We start from the raw sequence: 13,998 nt of genomic DNA, 5'->3' as shown, positions 1-13,998 counted from the left end.
ACCCTACACTGCAGGGATGTCGAACTCATTCGTTACGAGGGCCAGATCTGATATTAATGAGACCTTGTCGGGCTGGGCCAGCTGTGTGCCTATTTAAGATTAGGTAGCAGAGATATAAACTTCATAAAGGACACAGACGAACACAATTAAATGTTTGTTTGTTTTTTTAAACAACTTTAAGATAAAGCTTTGCAATTGAGAAAGTCTGGCAAAGCAGGCTCTGCCGCCCCCCTTCCTCCCCAAGGTAGGAGCCTCAGCCAATAGAGAAAATAGAGGCTTTGCTCTGTAGCTCCTGTGCGATTGAGCAAACCTGGCAAGGGAAGCTGTGATGGAGAAGGAAGCAAGAGAGAGGGAGAAGGAAGCAGATGACAGTGAGTTGCTCAGGGGCCTGATAGGAGTCCTCCGGGGGCCTGATTCGGCCCTTGGGCCACATGTTTGACACCCCTGCCCCACAGCAGGGTGGCCAAACTTGCTTAACGTAAGTGCCACAGAATAATGATCAGATGTTTGAGAGCCACAAGATAAAGGAAGGTGGGGAGAGATGGAAAGAAAGCAACTGTAAATGCATTCTCCAAGCCACCAGCTGGTTTGACTTGGAGAAACGATTTAAAGAGACAAAGGCCTTCTCCAAGCCAGCCGATGGGAGTGTTGGGGGCTTCGAGAGCCACACCATACATGTGAAAGAGCCACAGGTGGCTCCCGAGCTGCAGTTTGGCCACCCCTGCCTGACAGGGTTCCCATAAGACAGCTAAGACCTGAAAGCAAAATATGTAAATGAGGGCACAGTGGTGGTGCTCAAAGCCTAAAAGCCGCTTTGAAGCCACTGGAACCAAAAAAGAAAATGGGGAGCACCCTGCACCCTCGCTGCATTTTCCTCCCAGATGGGGGGGGGGAAACCACGCTGGCACCACGTGGCACTCCACACACCCCCCCCCTTCCTGCTCCCAACATATGGCGTTCCGCTTAACAGCCCTCGGCCTCGTCGGCTGGGGACCATTAGGGCGGGCTTTTTCTCCCAGCGCAAACGTTGCCGAATATAAATTGTAATTAACGCCGATGCCAAAACGGCACTTAGAGAAAATAAGCACATTATTAACATCTGCTGAATCCTGCCTGGAGTGCGGTGGCCACGGCAAAAAAAAAAAAAAAAATGCTTCTTCGCATTAAGAGGATTTGCAGCAGGGACTGATGGGGAGAGCAGGAGCGAGGAGGAAGGATAGGAGAGCGGAAGGGGAAAGGGAGAGGCTAGGGGAGCAGGCTGACGGGCGGGATCGGGGCCTTGCTGTCCCAGGTATGTCACCTGGGGAGAAACGAGTGTCTACTGCAGCCAACAATACCACCGCTCAGCTGCTTGGCAACAGGACAGCTGTGTTTCCCGATCACGGAACTGAACAGAGGTGGCCAGACTTGCTTAACGTAAGAGCCATATAGAATAAATGTCAGGTGTTTGAGAGCCGGGAGGAAGGAAGGAAGGAAGGAAGGAAGGAAGGAAGGAAGGAAGGAAGGAAGGAAGGAAGGAAGGAAGGAAGGAAGGAAGGAAGGAAGGAAGGAAGGAAGGAAGGAAGGAAGGAAGGAAGGAAGGAGGGAAGGAGGGAAGGAGGGAAGGAAGGAAGGAATTGCAGATTTATACCCCGCCCTTCTCTCTGAATCAAAGAGACGCAGAGCGGCTTACAATCTCCTATATCTTCTCCCCCCCACCACGACAGGCACCCTGTGAGGTGGGTGGGGCTGAGAGAGCTCTCACAGCAGCTGCTGTTTCAAGGACAACCTCTGCTAGAGCTAGGGCTGACCCAAGGCCATTCCAGCAGGTGCAAGTGGAGGAGTGGGGAATCAAACCCGGTTCTCCCAGATAAGAGTCCACACACTTAACCACTACACCGAACTGTATCAACAGAAGTATAGTGCCCAGATCATGTGAAGTGATGGTATCATTTTACTCTGCTCCGGTAACACCTCACTTGGAGTACTGTGTTCAGTTTTGGACACCATATTTTAAGGATATAGACAAGCTGGAACGGGTTCAGAGGAGGGCGACGAAGATGGTGAGGGGTCTGGAGACCAAATCCTATAAAGAAAGGTTGAAGAAGCTGGGGATGTTTAGCCTGGAGAGGAGGCGGCTGAGAGGTGATAGGATCACTATCGTCAAGTACTTGAAGGACTGCCCTATAGAAGATGGGGTGGAATTGTTTTCTGTAGCCCCAGAAGGTAGAACCAATGGGTTGAAATTAAATCAAGAGTTTCCGGCTCAACATTAGGAAGAACTTCCTGACTGTTAGAGCGGTTCCTCAGTGGAACAGGCTTCCTTGGGAGGTGGTGGGCTCTCCTTCCTTGGAGGTTTTTAAACAGAGGCTAGATGGCCGTCTGACAGCAATGAAGATCCTGTGAATTTAGGGGGAGGTATTTGTGAGTTTCCTGCATTGTGCAGGCGGTTGGACTATAATGACCCTGGAGGTCCCTTCCAACTCTGATTCTATGAAATAAATGGGGGAGAGGTGGAAAAAGAGCAACTTTAACTGCATTCTCTAAGCCACTGGCTGGCTTGGCTTGGTGAAGTGATTTAAAGAGACAAATGCCTTCTCCAGGCCAGCCAGTGGATCAGGAATAGCTTTGAGAGGCGCACAATATGTGTGAAAGAGCCACATGTGGTTCCCGAGCCACAGTTTGGCCACCCCTGGAATAGAATCACAGTTGGAAGGGGCCATAGAGGCCATCTAGTCCAACCCCCTGCTCAATGCAGGATCAGCCTAGAGCATCCCTCACAAGGGTTTATCCAGCTGCTGCCTGAAGACTGCCAGGGTGGGGGGGAAAGCTCACCCCTTCCCTAGGTAGCTAATTCCACTGCTGAACAACTCTCACTGTCAAAAAGCTCTTCCTAATGTCCAGCCAGTACCTTCCCACTATAGTTCACTTTGCAGCAGGAGCTCCTTTGCATATTAGGCCACATCCCCCTGATGTAGCCAATCCTCCAAGAGCTTATAGGGCTGTTCTTACAGAGCCTACTGTAAACTCTTGGAGAATTGGCTACATCAGGGGAGGGGTGGCCTAATATGCAAAGGAGCTCCTGCTACAAAGTGAGCCCAGCTTCCCACCCTTAATTTAAACCCATTCTTGCTAGTTCCCTTCTCTGCTGCCAACAGGAACAGCTCCCTGCCCTCCTCCTCTAAGTGGCAGCCCTTCAATTACTTCAAGAGAGCCATCATCTCCCCCCTCAGCCTCCTCTTCTCCAGACCGAACGTTCCCGAGTCCTTCGGCCTTTCCTCTTAGGGCTCAGCCTCCAGGTCCCTGATCATCCTCATCACTTCATTCCACACGATGGTCCGTCTCGCACCCGTGCTGGGATGGCCCAGGAAGACGGCACCTGGAACACCTCCAGGAATACACCAGGGCTCAATTCCCACCGCTGTGATTTTGAACCGGAACTGAGGAATGGAGAAGGCAAAGACAGACAGATACAGAAATCCAGGCCACAGAAGACTTCCCGGTGGGGAGAGCCGTAGGCGCTTGGGTCACAAAAATCTCCACACTGCTGATGGGTTCCACAAAGTACAGATCCTAATTTGCTTTGCAGCTCTGTAAACAGAGGTAGGGTTCATGGCTTGGTGGCAGAGCATCTGCTTGGCGTACAGAAGGTCCCAGGTTCAGTTCCCAACATCTCCAGTTAAAAGGACCAGGAGGAGGAGGAGGAAGAGAAGATTCGACTTATACCCCGCCCTTCACACAGAGTCTCAGAGCACCACACAATCACCTTCCCTTCCTCTCCCTACAACAGTCACCCTGTGAGGGAGGTGGGGCTGAGAGAGCTGTGACTAATCCGAGGTCACCCAGCTGGCTGCGTGTGGAGGAGTGGGGAATCAAACCTGGTTCTCCAGATTAGAGTCCACCACTCTTAACCATTACACCAGAGCGGCTCACTGATGAGAACGACTTCTGCCTGCAGCCCTGGAGAGCCAACTGACCTTGATGGGACTGATGGTCTGAATTATTATAAGGCAGATTAATGTGTTCATTTGTATGGACTTTTGTGCTGGGGGTCTTGGTGTGCTTGTGTAACGCTGAATATTGATGCCCCGAGAGCGACCCACTGGAAATCTCATTCATCTCCCCTGCTTGCCCTTCGTTCTGCCTTCTGTGATTTGAATGTCTGCTGGTATCACCTTAAGGCAGGGGTGTCAAATTCATTTGTTATGAGGGCCAGATCTGACGTAAAGGAGACCTTGCTGGGCAGGGCCATATCGAGCCGGACCATGAGTGTACCTGTTTAAGATTAGGTAGCAGAGATATAAGCTTTATAAAGGACACAAACACAGATTTATATTAAAAAAAAAACCTTAAAACATGCTTAAAACATCAGCACTCGTTAGTCTTAAAGGTGCTTTCTTCGTATTTCTCCCATGGGATCCAGGGAACTGGGCAAAGGAAGCTCTGGCTCTTTCCTTCCTTCCTCAGGGGATAAGGAGGGGGAGAAGCCTCAGCCAATAGAAGTAAGAAAGGCTTGGCTCAGCAGCTCTGCTGTGCGACCCGTGGAGCCTGGCAAAGCAAGCTCTGCCTCCCCCCCCCCCATTCCTCTCCAAGGGAGGAGCCTCAGCCAATAGAGAAAACAGAGGTTTTGCTCTGTAGTTCCTGTGTGATTGAGAAAGTCTGGCAAAGCAAGCTGTGATGCAGAAGGAAGCAAGAGAGAGGGAGAAGGACGCAGATGACAGCCAGTTACTCGGGGGGCCTGGTAGGAGCCTTCTGTTTGACACCCCTGCCTTAAGGGCTAGGAACTTTTTTTTTTTTAATGAAAACTAAGATTCTCACAAAGGTGACGTCCGTGTACAGCCAACATCCCATTCTGCACTGCACTGCATACCGAACTGCAGGATACACTCCGCCCTGCATAAAACTCATCCTACCAGCCATGTGCAAAGTCAGCAAAATCCAGCATGCTGGAGATTTCTCCCGGAAGGCATAGATCTATTCCACGCACCAGCAAAGGCTGCCAAAGAGGAAGAAAGTCTCCAGTGAGATGAGGCAAGCAATTGGCTAGAGACCCTCCGCCCACCACTTAAAGAGAAAGAAAGGCTTGCAAATATAGCAAAAGGATGTAGAGAAACATTTATACACCATCGGAGAGGTGCACTGAAAATCCAATGAGCAGCCATTACCAGTGTTGCACATTTAAACACACACACACACAAACTTAACACAGACACAAGCTGGCTCGTGACGTCGACACAGAGTAACGGAAGCAAGTCACCAAGAAAAGGCGGGAAGGAAGGAAGGAAGAGGTCCGGTTCTGGCCACGTGGTTCCGTTGCACGCGACACCATTGTGGGACACTCTTCTCGGAAATTCTCATCTGCGTTCATGGGGGGGGGGCGGGAGGGGACATGCCTGTTGTGCCAGGGCCTGCTGCTGGGCTTCCAAAGCCCCCGTGCTGTACGGTGCTGTTGAAATGCTGCTTTATGGAAAGGAGAGTGACGTCTTTAAGAGCTGGATCGCCCGGGAGGAGGGGATTGGGCATGTAGGGTAAGATCGGCCCTGAGGGCATTCCTGGGGCAAGGCAGCAGTTCGACAAAATGGGAGGTACATTCCGCCAAGCCGAAAGAGACTGTCACAAGCACCACAGGACCGCAGGCGCTGGGCATGATTTGAGAGAGGTCCACTGGAGGGGATTTCCAGATGAGGTTGCGAACCAAGGTGGAGCAATCCGTAGCAGCCGTTTGGGGGACCTCTGATTCGCAGCCCCTGCCGCCAAGATGGAGTTGTCTTTGGGGAGGCTGTATTGTTTATGCCTGCCGTGGAAGGGGTAGGAAGGCCGCGGGAAATACACCGGACGGAGTTCAGGGAAGTTCTCCTGAATGAACCCCTCTCACCCGTTCTGCCCTGAACAAACGGGAGGTACACGAGAAGATGCAGTCGGCTCCTCCAAACAAAAGCGAGGCGGGACGGGAAAGAAGGGATTTCACCTTTAATAGTCAGCTCTGTACCTTCACATTCTTCTTTCTGAGAACACGTTTCTAGGCCTAACTTTTATTAGGAGGCCATTTAAACACAAAATCAGAACTCACGAGGGTTGGCCAATGGCACTTCCTGGCTGACCTCTTCGGGGGAGCAGTGACACAATACTCGGGGAAATGCCCGTACAAAACTGAAAGGAGACCACTGGCTTGGCATAGGGCACGGAGGACCCTCGTTGGGCCACGGCCCCGTGAAGCCACGTGGATGGATAAGGGGACTGGCTGTGTGCTATACAGACATCTGAACCCCCACAATAGATATGGTGGAGATAAACACGCGTGCGCACCTGTATGCGTTCACAAGGCCATTTAAGACACTCCAGCGAAAAACAGTCACTTAACGAGAAAAGCCGGCGCAGTCTGAGAACGAGTGACCAAGGGGACAACGGGGGAAAGAGGGCCAGTGTTTGTCCCAGTTAAGAGGCATTTAAAGTTGCCTGGGGCCTAACTTTAACGGCAAGGCGCCCCCCGTTTCCCAAATATAACCCACCACAAAGCTCGGCAAAGGTGACGGTTTAGAAATTAAAATGAATAAATATTAGAAGCTCAAGGCCGAGTCTTTGTCCAACGGATCCGTTCAGCCCACTCCACGTCCAGGCAGGCCTCCCCCACGATTGCACAGCGCCCGGTAAAGCAGCCACAAGGGTCGATAATGGGGAATCCCAGCCAATGATAAGAAGCCGCTTGCACATGCTCATTCCAAAGATTCCCCCCCGCACTCTTGTTATGATGCGATCACCACCACAGGTTCGGCGGTTCCTCGGCCACTCGGCTTTTGAACAGGGTGATCTCGTCCAAGTGCATCATGGGGACATCTCGGATGACCTCCGTCAAGTCCTCATGGAGGAGGGGGAAGATCACAATGTTTAGCGCGGGCCGGTCAGCCTGGAAACTAAACCAGACACAAGGTATTAGAATCAAAGAGTTTCCACTGGAGAGAAAGGATGGGCATGAACTGCATTTTTGTGATCTGGTTTATGGTTTGTGACCAACCCATGAACTGAACCATGAACTGATATGTCAGTCCATGAACCAAACTGGTTCGTATCAATTCCTGAGCCGTTTAAAGTTTAAGCCCCTGCTTTCTGTTCCCTGCAGCTCTTTGCATGGAGCAGAAAGCAGGGTTCAAATGGCTGGAAGCCAATTAAACCAAACAGCTGAGTGGCAGTCCCTGCCAGGGTAAATTCATGGAAGTTTGTGGCAGTTCTTCCATTTGAGAACCACGAACCAGCCAAAATTCATGAGGAACTTTCGTTTGCCAGCCAGTTTGTGCCCATCCCTAATAAATACATAAATAAAACAAGCAAGCAACAAATGCTCAGTCCCTCTGAATCCTGACGTAGGTGCACAACCCACTTACTGCTCATTTCAATTCCTGCCCTACCCCTCTCTTATGTAGCCCTTCCGGGCTCTCTTCCTTCTGCAGACTCCTGGAGCCCTCTGGTCCTTTCCGCCATCAATTTGCTGCCACGTAGACCACAAGCCTTCCCCCCACCCTGGATGTTTATGCATATAAATATATGGTGGTAGGGCATAAGGTAGCCTGAGTAGACCCACCAGCAGCAGGCTTGTAGTAACAGAAGCTGAGATCTGCTGCAACTTTCATGCAGACTCGATTTGGTTTTTTTTTAAGTCACTTGGCTTAGAGAGCCAGCTTTCTACGGGGAGGGCAACGTAGAAAAGACACTCAGAGGGCAAATAAAGATCAGACACGCTCGGAAAGCAGAAGGAAAAACATTCAGAACCGATCGGCCACAGGAGAGACAAGAGGGCGGGCAGGAAAGCAGCAAAAGCCACAGCCTTTGGATCGGACCACCATTTGTGGGATTGCCGCACAGCTTCCTTCAGCTAGGGGAACTTCTTTAGCTCATTTCCCAGGTTTCCCCAACACCATCCCCCTACATCAAAATCCGAGGCGCAAGTCTCCAGGGCCGGACCTAGACTATCCGGCACCCTAGGCAAGGCTAACTTCTGGTGCCCCCCCCCCCCGCACTGATAACATCAGCAAGTCACATGGGCGGCACCCGATCTGGCACCCCCAGAAGGCCAGCGCCCTAGGCAAACACCTGGTTTGCCTAGCAGCAGGGCTGGCCCTGCAAGTCTCTCTTCCACCCAAAAAGCTCCTCTCTTTTTGAACGGCAAAGTCAAAAGACTGCCCATCCTCAGCGCAACCCGTTGCTTGACATGCGTGTCACCGTTCCAAGCCTGGCTGCTGCTCACGGCGGTGACTCGCACAGATTCACCGTGCACAACCTCTCTCTGGTCTGACATCTCGGGGCTTTGGGAGAACAACTGCATGCTTCAAGCCACACCCAGCGTGGAGAGGGGGCAAAAGTTATCTCCCAGCAGGGTCAGAATGGAAAGGGGTAAGGCCTGTTCCCAAATTGCACAGAGTTGTAATGGGCAGCCGCCTCTGTATGTAGGTGCTTTGGGGCTGTAATAGAACTATTTGTTTCGCGCAGCACATAAACAGTTTTCTCAAGGCATGCAGCTCAGGAATTCCTGCTTTAACTCTACCTGCCCGGCACAGCACATCACCTGGGCGAATCTCCACAAAAGACCACCACCCTCCTTTCCATTTTACTTAGGAAATGACAGACCGTGTGCGCACCTTTTAATCCTCACCGACGCAGATCGAAAAGCAGCTTTCTATACCTACTGTAAATTTCAAAATGATCTCTCGACAAGCTTGCTGCCGCCCAAACGTTACCATCGGACACACATGCAGGGCACCCCAAACGTGTCAAAATTCTGCACCGAGAAGTCTGTTTGGAGGTTTCAGCCAACATCCCCCCCGATATTTAAGAGGTTAACTGCACAACCGTCCGGGGCTGCAAACTTGCCCTCTGCCTTAAAAGAAAAACTGGGATCCTCAGAAAGCAGAATTGCACCTCTGACCGCATTCTGGGTTCTCTCTTCTCTGTGCTCCCGTGAAGTCGCACCATATGTGGCAACTCTGATTATGGGAGCCCCAAAATTGTACAGGCTCCTTTAACTTCCTTAAAAATGGGTTTAGAAAAAGGGACGAGGCAGATAAACGGAGGAGAGATTCATCAGAGGCTTCGCTACATGGAGGCAGCACATCTCTGACTACCAGTGCCAGAAGGCAATACCAGGGGGAGGCCTCTATTTTCCATTTGTTGGTCCTCTTGGGCAACTGAAGAACACCGCAGATTTCTCTCTGAATCAGAGAGCAATCTCCGTTATTTTCTTCCCCCCACAACAGACACCCTGTGAGGTGGGTGGGGCTGAGAGGACTCTCACAGCAGCTGCCCTTTCAAGGACAGTCTCAGAGTGGCCTACAATCTCCTTTACCCTCCTCCCCCACAACAGACACCCTGTGAGGTGGGTGGGGCTGAGAGGACTCTCACAGCAGCTGCCCTTTCAAGGACAGAGTCTCAGAACGACTGACAATCTCCTTTACCCTCCTCCCCCACAACAGACACCCTGTGAGGTGGGTGGGGCTGAGAGGGCTCTCACAGCAGCTGCCCTTTCAAGGACAGAGTCTCAGAGTGGCCTACAATCTCCTTTACCTTCCTCCCCCACAACAGACACCCTGTGAGGTGGGAGGGGCTCAGAGGGCTCTCACAGCAGCTGCCCTTTCAAGGACAGAGTCTCAGAGTGGCCTACAATCTCCTTTACCTTCCTCCCCCACAACAGACACCCTGTGAGGCGGGTGGGGCTTAGAGAGCTCTCACAGCAGCTGCCCTTTCAAGGACAACTCCTGCCAGAGCTCTGGCTGACCCAAGGCCGTTCCAGCGGCTGCAAGTGGAGGAGGAGGAAGATGAAGATATTGGATTTATATCCCGCCCTATACGCTGAATCTCAGAGCGGTCACAACCTCCCTTTACCTTCCCCCCCCCCCTCCACAACAGACACCCTGTGAGGTGCGTGGGGCTGAGAGAGCTCTGACAGAAGCTGCCCTTTCAAGGACAGCTTCTGACAGAGTTATGACTGACCCAAGGCCATTCCAGCAGCTGCAAGTGGAGGAGTGGGGAATCAAACCCGGTTCTCCCAGATAACAGTCCGTGCACTTAACCACTACACCAAACTGGCTCTCTGGCTGGTGACCCTGTGAAACAGGAGGTTGGGCCAGACCGGGAGCCACATGTGGCGCTTTCACACATATTGTGTGTGAAACAATATCGAGAACAGACTAAAGAACGCAAATACACGTGCTGCCACTCAAACCCAAAGAAAACTCCCAGCCTTTTCTTAACTCCTGTACTTCCTGCTTAACAAAACAAAAGCCACCAGGAGCATAGGATATGTGAGGAAATTCATCACATTTCTGCCCCTTGTTAAAAGTTTTTGTTCTCTCGCCTTGCCGCCATGACAAAAATATTCATATCTGGAGGCAGCAGACTTTAATGCCTCCCCTTACCCACCCATTGGCAAGCTTGGAGAAGGCATTTGTCTTTTTAAATCACTTCTCCGTGCCAGTCAAAAGCATTTAAAGTTGCTTTCTTTCCGCCTCCACCCCACATCTATTTGCCTGCTTGCCTGCCTTTCCTTCGCATCTTGTGGCTCTCAAAAACCTGACTTTCATGTCTGAAGGCTTTCAAACATCTGACATTTATTCCATGTGCCTCTTACATTAAGCAAGTTTGGTTGCCCCAGGACTAGATGGACCACTGGCCTGAAACAGCAGGGCTCTTACCATCCTCTAAGAAAAGGGTCCGTGACCCGGATGATCCGGGGGGCAAGCCCAATCTTATGAGATCTCAGAAGCTAAGCAGGGTCAGCCCTGATTACTATTTGGATGGGAGACCTCCACGGAATTCTAGAGTTGCTAAGCAGAGGCAGACAATGGCAAATCACCTCTGAACGTCTCGTGCCTTGAAAAATCTTACAGGGTCGCTGCAAGGCGGCTGTGACTTGACGGCACTTCGTACACACAGGAGAGGGGTGTCATTGTTGCTTCACCTTTGCAGAAACCCAGGTCAGACATGGACTCAGCTGATGAGTTAGGTGAATGAGAGAAGAGGGCTTTTTCTGTAGCAGGAACTCCTTTGCATATTAGGCCACACAGCCCTGATGTAGACAATCCTCCTGGAGAGCCAGTTTGGTATAGTGGTGAAGTGTGCAGATTCTTATCTGGGAGAACCGGGTTTGATTCCCCACTCCTCCACTTGCACCTGCTGGCATGGCCTTGGGTCAGCCATAGCTCTGGCAGAGGTTGTCCTTGAAAGGGCAGCTGCTGTGAGAGCCCTCTCAGCCCCACCCACCTCACAGGGTGTCTGTTGGGGGGGAGGAAGGGAAAGGAGATTGTGAACTGCTCTGAGACTCTTCAGAGTAGAGGGCAGGATATAAATCCAATATCATCTTCTTCTTCTTACAGTAGGCCCTGGAAGAAGAGCCATGTAAGCTATTGGAGGATTAGCTACATCATAGGGGTGTGTGGCCTAATATGCAAAGGAGTTCCTGCTACAAAAAAAGCCCCACGGCCTCTATTTACACCCCCGAATAAGTGGCACACCTGCACAGAGAACCAGATTCTCTCAGTGCCTTCTGGCTCAGTCCTTTGGAGACAAATAATATATTGCTCACCTGGAGGCTTTGTGAAATGAGTTTTTTGTCCCTGACCCCAGCCATTCCTGAGCAGGCTAGTAAATACCTGGAAAGGCAGGTGTTCTGTTTCAGGGTGAAATACCTTGCCACATACCGGTTTAGACTCACCCCTCAAAGGCTTTTTTGACCTTCGAGTGAAGATTTAAAGGGGGCCCTGCCAGATGACACCCCCCCCACACACACACACACTACAATTCAATAGAGTATTTCGACAATGATGAGGATCCATGGGCGGCCATCATGCTAACTTCAGCACAAAAAAAAAAAAGGTTTTTGAGCTAAAACTTGGAAGGAATCCATTTCCCTTAATTGAATGAACAGAGGACGAAACGCTAGGAAAATATGGGTGTCGTCCAGCAAATGCATTTAATTTGGGGACAAAAAGGACAGCTACCTTTTAAAATTAATGGCCCGGCTCTTGGAAATTTTTGGAACTTTTACTGTATCACTCATATATATAAAATTACATCATATATATATATATCATTCATATGTGTATGAATAATGCATGTGTGTGCATATTTGCATTTGCTCTCGTTATCTCAGGCTTGTAAATACACTTAGCTGAGGAGACTCCCAACCACCTCCAGAAGAAGTCAGGAGGAAGAAGAATTGCAGTCCCCACCCCCCCCTTTTGGGGCACACCCCATCAACGTAAGGAACATGCAGAGCAGGGGTGTCAAACTCATTTGTTATGAGGGCCGGATCTGACATAAGTGAGACCTTGTCAGGGCTGTTTCGGGCCGGGCCATGTGTCTACCTATTTAAGATTAGGTAGCAGAGATATAAACTTTATAAAGGACACAGACAGAACTAAAGATTCTTTTTTTTAAAAAAAAAACTTAAAATAAAACATGCTTAAAACATTAGCACTTTTTGGTCTTAAAAGGTGCTTTCTTTGTATCTCTCCCATGGGATCCAGGGAACTGGGCAAAGGAAGCTCTGGCTCTTCCCCGCCCCCCCCCCAAGGGACCAGGAGGGGGAGGAGTCTCAATCAATGGAGAAAATACAGGTTTTGCTCTGTAGCTTCTGTGTGATTGAGCAAGCCTTGCAAAGCAAGCTGAGATGCAGAAGGAAGCGAGAGAGAGGGAGAAGGAAGCAGACAAGAGCCAGTTGCTCGGGGGCCTGATTCAACACCCCTAATGTAGATGATAGACAGATTACCACTAGAGTAATTATTTTCGAGGGGGTTGTTACATCCCAATAAAAACAGCTATGATCCAATAATTTCATGTCTTAACATGTACGCATTTAACAGTTTGGTGTAGTGGTTAAGTGCCTGGACTCTTACCTGGGAGAACTGGGTTTGATTCCCAACTCCTCCATCTACACCTGCTGGTGTGACCTTGGTCAGCCACAAGTTCTCTCAAGGCTGTTCTCCTCAAGAGCAGTTTCTGTCAGAGCTCTCTCAGCCCCACCTACCTCACAGGCATGGTTCCCTCTAAGCTGAGTTCTAGCTCACAATTTTTTTAGCCTGCAGCTCACACATTTTTGTCTTAACTCAGAAAAAGCAAGCTAATTTAAGCAGCAGCTCACACAACTTTCATGCCAGTAGCTCTCGAAGCAGAATTTTTGCTCACAAGACTCCACCGCTTTGGGGGAGCATTGCTCACAGGGTGCCTGTTATGGGGAGGAGAAGGGAAAGAAAAAGAAGATGATATTGGATTTATATCCCGCCCTATACTCTGAATCTCAGTGTCTCAGAGTGGCTCACAATCTCCTTTACCCTCCCCCACCCACAACAGACACCCTGTGAGGTGGGTGAAGCTAAGAGAGTTCTTACAGCAGCTGCCCTTTCAAGGACGATTCCTGCGAGAGCTATGGCTGACCCAAGGCCATTCCAGCAGCTGCAAGGGGGAGTGGGGAATCAAATCCAGTTCTCCCAGATAAGAGTCCGGGCACTTAACCACTCACCAAACCACTACACCAAAGGAAATTTGTAAGCCACTCTGAGATTCCTTTGGGTAGCGACGGCGGGGGAGGGTATAAATCCAATCTCCTCCATCTCCTCTTCTTCATTTAGTGTAAAAAGGAGAGGAATGGAGGTTAAGGGAAAATGTGCCGACACATCCCAGGTGTTAAAGACAAGGAACGGAGTAGGACAAGAGGCCACGGATTAAAGACTCCCAACTCTCCAGCCAGAGACGAGGAAGCTGTTAATATCAGATTGAGGCACCAGCAACACTTAGATCTGCAAAGCTACCAACTGAATCAGACCCAGGACTTAATTCTGACAGCTTTTGACCCTGCCCCCCCCCCCCCGCCCAGGTCCACTGCTGTTCCCTGTTCAGCTTCTACATTCAGAAACTAAATAACATTGTCGTCGTTAACAGTATTTGCCTTACGCGAGAAGGGGATGCATTTATTAGTCAAATTAACGGCCGTGAATGTACTTGGGCGTGAAACAGGATTTATAAAATTCCGAGCCA

The 13,998-nt window shown here is 50.4% G+C and overlaps 1 protein-coding gene across 1 annotated transcript in view; it reads right to left on the bottom strand.

The window, feature by feature from the left end:
• Positions 1–5,928: 5,928 nt before the first annotated feature.
• Positions 5,929–13,998, bottom strand: part of FBXL18 (F-box and leucine rich repeat protein 18) — a 46,562-nt gene continuing 38,492 nt past the window's right edge. The window contains exon 5 of the mRNA XM_060260747.1: positions 5,929–6,890. Coding sequence (XP_060116730.1) covers positions 6,734–6,890 — 157 coding nt within the window. The 3' untranslated portion in view covers positions 5,929–6,733. The remainder of the gene's footprint in view (positions 6,891–13,998) is intronic.

The sequence above is a fragment of the Heteronotia binoei genome, chromosome 20 (genome assembly GCF_032191835.1).
Source record: "Heteronotia binoei isolate CCM8104 ecotype False Entrance Well chromosome 20, APGP_CSIRO_Hbin_v1, whole genome shotgun sequence".
NCBI classification, from domain to species: domain Eukaryota; kingdom Metazoa; phylum Chordata; class Lepidosauria; order Squamata; family Gekkonidae; genus Heteronotia; species Heteronotia binoei.
Note: the sequence above shows the minus strand (reverse complement) of the source record. Positions and strands in the feature narration are given on the sequence as shown.